The sequence below is a fragment of the Palaemon carinicauda genome, chromosome 4 (assembly GCF_036898095.1).
Source record: "Palaemon carinicauda isolate YSFRI2023 chromosome 4, ASM3689809v2, whole genome shotgun sequence".
NCBI lineage: Eukaryota > Metazoa > Arthropoda > Malacostraca > Decapoda > Palaemonidae > Palaemon > Palaemon carinicauda.
The window spans coordinates 101,210,029-101,218,890 of record NC_090728.1 but is presented as its reverse complement, the minus strand read 5'-3'; the positions used below and the strand labels follow the sequence as shown (position 1 = coordinate 101,218,890).

General features: G+C 42.8%; 1 protein-coding gene across 1 annotated transcript in view; it reads left to right on the top strand.

The window, feature by feature from the left end:
* Positions 1-8,862, top strand: part of LOC137640081 (uncharacterized) — a 248,802-nt gene that overhangs the window by 151,525 nt on the left and 88,415 nt on the right. The window contains exon 7 of the mRNA XM_068372535.1: positions 6,219-6,336. Within this exon, the coding sequence (XP_068228636.1) occupies positions 6,219-6,336 (118 nt within the window). The remainder of the gene's footprint in view (positions 1-6,218; positions 6,337-8,862) is intronic.

Below are 8,862 nucleotides of genomic sequence, written 5' to 3'. Positions count from 1 at the left end.
TTTCCTGAGAGTAGGCGGTCCTAACTTGGAAACCGAAGTTAAACAACGTTGAGCCCTTTCAATCGTAAATAACTTTTACAGAGCTAATGATTTAAAACTTATTAAATGAATTTTTTTTTAGTAGATATTTTATGAAAGATTTTCTTTGAATAGTCTTCGTACTGTTTCAAAGATGAACTAACGTTTAGTTTATTTATGCTACGCAGTTTGCGCTCTATCGTTACGATAGAGAGAGAGAGTATCACGGTTTCACTTTGCAGAAAGAGTAAATCGATTCTGACGTTTTGTTCATTCTTCTTTCAAAGCTTAAATGTTTTAAATTCTATTTTAAAGGAACTTTTTAATTGAAAAACCTCTCAGTTTTTTTCCTTTGATCAAATAACCTGTTTATTGACGAAACGTAAGTGGGCTCTTCTCTTCGGTGCGAAATCAAGAGAGAGAGAGAGAGAGAGAGATAGAGACGGAGAGAGAGAGAGGAGAGAGAACGTTCCGATCTTTATTCTCGTCCCAAGCGAGTAACGTTGTTCTCGAGTTACTCTCGTCCCTAGTCTCTGTACGGGGGTAAAGGATAAAACGTTTTTAGTTTTTATTCTCGTCCCAAGGCACTGTACGGTGAGAGATTGAAAACGTAGTTTTGAATGAACTAGTGTTTAGTCTCTTTCCCAGCCACTGATCTTTTTATCTTAAAATATGTTTACTGTTTTTTGCTTGTATTAATGTGCTTACATTATACGACTGATTTCGCAATTATAACCTTTTGATGAGGGTAGAATTGCGTGCTTCAGATAGAAATCAGTTTTATTCATACCTAATGTGAATTGTTAAAAAATTCGATTTCAGTGAAGTAAGTGTAAAACAGAAAATCGTAGTGATAAAGTGATATTGCGCAAAGTGTTATCAGTGTTGCGACCGAGGGTTCGTCTGTTCGTGCCTGTCGTTCGCCTAGTCCGGGACCTCTTGCAAGTTCCCAAGCCCAGGGGAGAAGTAATGTCGTACGACTTATGGGTTCGAGAGGCCTTGATCAGCGAACAGACGTTCCCTCTATGGTATCAGGCGTATCTCACCAAGATCACCCCTACCATAAGGCGAGAGAGACGATTTTCTCCTCGTCATCCGAAGGCTTTTCGCATAAGAAACCGTGGAACAAGGTTTCGAGGCCCTTTAAGCGAAAGTCAGTCCTTTCAGGACAGGTCCAGCATCCTGGTTTTAACTATTAGGACAGCTCTGACCCTATGCAGTCATCGGAAGACTGCTCGCCGCCTAAACAAAAGCGTAACACAGGCTCCGTGAGTCTTTTTGTAGGCAAGGTTTTGCAGTCACAGACGTTACCCTCGTCTCTTACCGCAACCATTCCCGTTGATCCTAAATGGGTTGTGCGGCAAGACATGCAGAATAAGCTTGCCTCTCTTATGGAAGACTATTCTGCCGATAAGGTTCACGTTGATCCTAGCCGTTTATCTCATCGAGACCCTGGCCTTCAGCCGCCCAAACGAACCTTTGTGCATCCTGTTGACGTTGGCGTAGCTAAGTCACGTCAGTCACGATATGTAGAGCCTCACTCGATGCGGTCACGTGTTGATTTTCAACCGCATTTGGACGTTAGGCCGCTTCCTAATGCTCCTGTTGACGTTCAGGACGTTCGCCAACCAGCGGAGTTGACTTGTTTTGACGCTGAGCGTCAACTACCGCAGTCTAGAGTTGTTTTGACTGCTCAGACTAGGCAGTCATAACAGTCTCGAGTGGACGCCGAGCGTCCTCCCGCACCTGTTGTTGTTGACAGTTCACAGACTGTTAAGCAGTTACATGACGTTGCGTCCTGGTCCACTACTAATGCACCAGTGCGTGTGGACTCTGCTTGTAAAGCATTGCCACCACGGTAGGTTTCTCCCTTGCTTGAGACTCGGCTATTGTCGGACAAGGTTCCTTCAGATGAGGAAGTTGCTGTTCCCCCTCCTACTGATATTCCCTTGAGGACTCTGTCAGACGGAGAGGAGCCTAAAGCTGCTTAGCCCTCTATGGACTTTAAATAAATCATGCTGATTTTTAAGGATCTTTGTCCGGATCTTTTTGTAACTGCTGCTCCTCGTTCGCCTAAACGTCAGAGTTTACACTAGGCCTAGTTACTTCGAAGCCGTTGTTTTATAAGCTAGTGCTCTCTCGCTCTTCTAAGAGAGCTTTACGTTTGCTAGGCGACTGGTTTATCACCAGGAGGAGTTTGGAGGAGACAGCCTTTGCTTTCCCTACTTTTAAGCTGGCTTATAGAGCGAGAGTCTGATATGACACGAGAGAAGTTCTCGGCTTGGGAGTTCCTGCCTCTGCCCAGATAGACTTCTCAAACCTCATAGACTCTCCCTGGCGCCTGGCCATGAGATGCTCCAAGATTTTATGGTCGACCAGAGCTATTTTCGAGCGTTTGAAGTTTTGCTGTACAATCATGTCATGCATAAATAAGGCTTTCAGGGATGGCTCCAATGATCTGACAGCCACGTTCTCTGCAGGAACAAGTCCTTCAGGGATGGCTCCAATGATCTGGCAGCCATGTTCACTGCAGGAGTACGTCAGAGGCAAGTGCGCTCAATGTGTTCATTGTCAAGAAAAACTTCACGATGAAGTCTACCAGGCTGTCTTGACAGCATTTATGGAAGGCGACTGGATGGTCTCTCTCGACCTTCAGGAGGCATACTTCCACATTCCTATACACCCGGATTCCCAACCGTTTCTGAGGTTTGCTTACAGGAATGTGGGGTACTAGTTTCGAGCCCTGTGCTTTGGCCTCAGTCCTGCTCCTCTCGTGTTTACGAGGCTCATGAGGAATGTGGCAAAATCCCTCCATCTATCGGGGATCCGAGCCTCCCTGTACTTGGACGACTGGCTTCTCAGAGCATCGTCCAGTCTTCGCTGTCTGTAGGATCTACATTGGACGTTGAGTCTGGCCAGGGAGTTGGGACTTTTGGTCAACCTAAAAGTCCCAACTGATCCCATCCCAGATTATTCTATATTTGGGGATGGAGATTCGCAGTCCAGTTTTTTTTCGGGCTTTTCCGTCTGCCACCGAATAGAACAAGCCCTGCTCGAAGTCCAACTAATGCTGAAAAGAAAACGTTTGTTCAGTCAGGAGTTGGAACAGTCTCGTAGGGACTCTCTCATCCCTGGAGCAGTTTGTCTCACTAGGGAGACTACACCTTCTGTCTCTCCGGTTCCATCTAGCCTCTCACTGGAACTAGGACAAGACGTTAGAGACGGTATCATTCCCAGTCTCCAAACCAGTAAAGGCATGCCTGAAATGGTGGGACAGCAAGATCAGTCTGAGAGAGGGACTATCCCTAGCAGTCAAGAACCCAAACCACGTGTTGTTCTCAGACGCGTCGGATTTGGGTTGGGGTGCGACCCTGGACGGTCGGGAATGCTCGGGTCTGTGGACCTCAAGTCAGAAGAGCATGCACATCAATGGCAAGGAGCTATTAGCAGTCCACTTGGCCTTGATGATATTCGAAAGCTTCTTCGAAACTAAGTGGTAGAGGTCAACTCAGACAACACCACAACTTTGGCGTACATCTCCAAGCAAGGAGGCACACACTCCTTCACGCTGCTCGAGATCGCAAGGGACCTTCTCTTATGGTCAAGAAATCGAGGCTTCTCCCTGTTGACGAGATTCATCCAGGGGGACTTGAACGTCTTGGCAGACTGTCTCAGTCGGAGGGGTCAGGTGATACCCACGGAATGGACCCTCCACAAGGATGTGGGCAAGAGTCTTTGGGCTACTTGGGGTCAACCCACCATAGACCTCTTTGCCTCCTCGTTGACCAAAAGGTTACCAATCTATTGCTCTTCAGTCCTAGATACAGAAGCAATCCACATAGACGCGTTTCTACTGGATTGGTCTCTTCTGGACTTATATGCATTCCCACCATTCAAGATAGTCAACAAGGTACTGCAGAAGTTCGCCTCTCACGAAGGGACAAGGTTGACGTTGGTTGCTACCCTCTGGCCCGCGAGAGAGTGGTTCACCGAGGTACTTCAATGGCTGGTAGACTTTCTAAGAAGTCTTCCTCTAAGGGTAGATCTGTTACGTCAGCCCCACGTAAAGAATGTCCATCAAAGCCTCCCCGCTCTTCGTCTGACTTCCTTCAGACTATCGAAAGACTCTCAAGAGCTCGAGGCTTTTCAAAGGAGGCAGCCAGTGCGATTCCAAGAGCGAGGAGAGCTTCTACCATTAGAGTATACCAGTCGAAGTGGGAAGTATTTTGAGACTGGTGCAAGTCAGCATCTGTGTCCTCGTCCAGTACCTCTGTAGCCCAAATCGCAGATTTTCTTTTACATCTGAGAAAGGTTCGCTCCCTTTCAGCTCCCACGATTAAGGGCTACAGGAGCATATTGGCTTCGGTCTTTCGACATAGAGGCTTAGATCTTTCCAACAATAAAGATCTCCAAGATCTCCTTAAGTCTTTCGAGACCTCTAAGGAACGTCGTTTGGCAACTCCTGGATGGAACTTAGACGTGGTCATAAGGTTCCTCATGTCAGACAGGTTTGAGCCATTACATTCAGCCTCCCTGAAGGATCTCACCCTCAAGACACTTTTCCTAGTGTGCTTGGCTTCGGCTAAAAGGGTCATTGAACTTCATGCCTTCAGTAAGAACATCGGTTTTTTCTACAGAAAAAGCCACTTGTTCACTTCAACTTGGTTTCCTGGCCAAAAATGAACTGCCTTCTCGTCCTTGGCCTAAATCTTTTGATATTCCTTGCTTATCAGAGATCGTAGGCAACGAACTGGAAAGAGTATTATGTCCTGTTAGAACTCTTAAGTTCTATTTAGCTCGTACTAAGTCATTACGAGGTAAATCTGAGGCATTATGGTGCTCAGTTAAGAAACCATCATTGCCTATGTCAAAGAATGCTTTGTCATATTTTATCAGATTTTTTAATACGAGAAGCTCATTCTCACTTGAATGAGAAAGACCGATGTTTGCTTAAGGTTAAGATGCACGAAGTTAGAGCTATAGCAACCTCCGTGGCCTTCAAGCAAAATAAATCTCTGCAAAGTATTATGGACGCGACTTTTTGGCGAAGCAAGTCAGTGTTCGCGTCATTTTACTTAAAAGATGTCCAGACTCTTTACGAGGACTGCTACACACTGGGTCCATTCGTTGCAGCGAGTGCAGTAGTGGGTGAGGGTTCTACCACTATGTTACCCTAATTCCAATATCCTTTTTAATCTGTCTCTTGAAATGTTTTTTAATATTGTTTTTTGGGCTGTACGGAAGGCTAAGAAGCCTTTCGCATCCTTGTTGATTTGGCGGGTGGTCAAAGTCATTTCTTGAGAGCGCCCAGATTAGGGGTTTGATGAGGTCCTGTTAGTATGGGTTGCAACCCTTTATACTTCAGCTCCTGGGAGTCTTTCAGCATCCTAAGAGGATCGCTGGGCTTCGTGAGGAAGACAGACTTACAAGGCAGAGTAATCGTCTAAGTCGACTTCCTTACCAGGTACCTATATATTTTGGTTTTGTTATATTGATAACTGTCAAAAACTCTTCGCTTATACGCTGTAAACTTAATTAACTCTGGTCTCTACCCACCGCCTTGGGTGTGAATCAGCTATTATATATTCACCGGCTAAGTTAAATATTTAAAAATGATATTTTAATTATAAAATAAATTTTTGAATATACTTACCCGGTGAATATATAAATTAAAGGCCCTCCCTTCCTCCCCAATAGAGACGCAGCGGGACGAGAAGAATTGAAGGGTTTGTTTACATGCAAGAGTGGTATCTGGCCGATAGTTGGCGCTGGTGGGCACACCCGCAACCTTCATAGCGATCGCTCGCGAGTTTTTTGAGTGTGTTTTCTGTCGAGCCGCTGAGTAGCAGCTATTATATATTCACCGGGTAAGTATATTCAAAAATTTATTTTATAATTAAAATATCATAATTACCAAAATCTTTAAATAACAAAGACAGTTTATTATATCTTACTCTTAAATAATTCCAGATATCTCTGCAAACAGTTATTTCAATTCATTTCAAACTTAGACTAAACTGATCTTTATATGATCATTATAAAGTTTAAAAGATTTATTAATAAAGATAAGATAAAAAGGAAGGCTCTTTAAAACCACTCTCATGAAGAAATTTTTAACTAGAGAAGTTTGCTAAATTGAGGTCTTCGATTAATGGGCCACTGGGTATTTATCGTATAGAGATTTTCGTTTCCTTTTTCAGTCAATTACTCAATGGCTAATCTTGATAAGTCTAAAATGCAAGAATACTTGGTGAAGGCTGCGGAAGATTCAGCAAGGTGGAATGCAGCTTTTAATCGAGAGAAAAGAGAAGAACGAAGGTATGTAACATTAAATTATAACATTATACAATAGTTTGAAATATTTTTGTCATTAAAAGCTTAGCTTTTACTCTTAGACATGCATCTGTATTGTAATAATGTTTTATACATGAATTTTTAATATATATTGTTTCAACATGAATACAAACTTTGATATGTATCTAAACACAAATAGTGGTTTACACATGAATTTTCAATACACTGTATTCTATTTTGTTCTGATGCCTATATAAACATTTTGTCCTTTTGAATAGGGCATGTCTTCAGCAGAGCTGGAGTGACTGTTAAATTAGTTAATGAGGTAGTTAATGTCAGTTGGCATGGGTGAATAGCCTGTCCACTCTCCTGTCAAAGCCCCCTCCCACTGCCTTTTTTTTTTCATCCACAATAAATATGTATGTACTTTGTACCCTATGACCAAGGCTATTAATATTTTTTCTCATTCTCCTAGTTTTAATTGCTGCATGCTAGCCTTTTTTTATGATTATGGAGGTGAAGCAGGGAATGAGTAAATCCAAAGCATGGATGATGTAACTGGTTTAAGGAGTTGAATCTGTGGAACTTCAGAACTTCTAGCTTGCAGCGAATGTTTTCATGTACAGATTGACATAAGTCTCTTCATAGTTTATTTAGGACAGATTTATAATTTACTTATTTCATTATTCCTTTTCCTCACTGGGATATTTTCCCTGTTAGAACCCTTTGGCATGTAGCATCTTGCTTTTTCAACCAGGTTTGTAGCCTCCCAGCAATAATAATAATAATAATAATAATAATAATAATAATAATAATAATAATAATAAGCGGTTGATCGAAACCGACTTTCTCTATGAATTTCAAAGGGCATTGTTATTTTTCATTATCTATTTGTATAGATTGTGGACTCCTTAAACGAAAGCAAGGCTATGGACATTTCGGTGTTATTCTTGGCAATGCCCAAACTGAGGTTGAAGAAGCTCTAAAGTTTGTTCCCTTGTCAGTTGAGAGTGCATGCCAATGAAGTTTCTGCATATATAACGTTGGTTCATTCCCTTGGGAGTATATGCCAGAAGCTAGGAGAACTTTGGTATATATTGGCGAGTCTTTGAAGGTTTGGGGTTTGGTGGCATGTGGATTTCCCCCAGTGGATGCTGCACTCCAACATGCTGAGAGCTCTTCAATTGCATTGCAGATCTCCGATAAATTTGATAAAATGAAGGAGTGGTGTTCGTTATATCTTCTAGGGAGTCCCTGTATGGAGTTATAGAAATAACTGGTAGCTAAGGCTACTTCACCCCCAGTGTCACTAGTGATAATTCTTCTGATTAATTGGCTGGCTGATCAAGTAAGTGATGATCACACTATGACTCAGGATGACACTGGTGGCTAGGTGGTATTCTGTTCTGTTTGCTCTCTTAGTCGAAGTCCCGAGAAAAGTAACCCAATGAAACACGTCTGAGTCAAAGGAACTGCCAAAAGTGACTCCATGTTTGGAGACTGACCAACATTAAATTCGAGTGAAAGTTTTTGCTAGGGAGAGGTCTGAGTACCTGTGATGAACCTCTACAGCTATCTGCCATGGAAAATGGGCCATCTTCTGTGGTTGGTGTTGTAAAAGGGGTACTTTTCTTTTCAGAGCATTTCTAGCTCAGGTTGCAGATTTCCTTGTGTATCTTCACCGAGAGAAGCACTTCTGACGTTAAGTCATAGATATCTCCTCCTCCTCATAGGAGTTACCTATGCTCAGGGTGACCTTTAAGTGCTCCATCCTAACCATAACCTCATGCCCCTGAGTAGGACTTGACTATTGTTCTCAAGTCTCTTACAAATAACCAGAGATCTAACTCTCAAGACTGCCTTTCTGCTATTCTTGGCATCAACAAAGAGATTGAGCAAGAAGCACGGACCCTTACGTAATACCCTATACTAAGATTTGGAAGGTGATCTCTTTTAGTTTTGTGCCTAAATTTTTACCCAAAATCTAGAATCTGTTAACCGACGACTCCAGGTTCAGGAGTTTCTCCATCTTCTTGTTACATGAAGCATCGTATGGTAATTGAGAGGAGATACTTTTGTCTCCAGTGAGGGCTCTGCCATGCTATCTTGAGAAGACTCGACATTTCAAGCCAGAGTGTCGACAGCTCTTCCTTAGCATTGGCAGAACCGAGAGGGCTGTTGAAAAACACTTTCTCTTTTTGGGATCGTGAGATGATCAAATGAGCATAGGGTTTGACCGATGAGGGGTCGAGGTATCAGCTTGGGTCAGAACTCAGAAAGTCTAAGGATTTTGAACCCACCTTGGCCTTCTGTAAGAATTTTGTAGTCCAAATGAAGGCAACAGTTCGAGAGTGTTAGACAACCTTCACTGCTTTTTATCTGAGAAGAGTATACCCACAGGTCCTTCAACAGTTTTGTTCTTGGCCCTATTGTGGCTGCTAAAATAGTTGTGTAACCAGTCCAACTCCCACACAGGACAGAAAGCATCTTGCCAAGTAACATTTTAGATTTAAGTCTGGAATCAAAGAGGAAGTACAAGTCATTCTACCA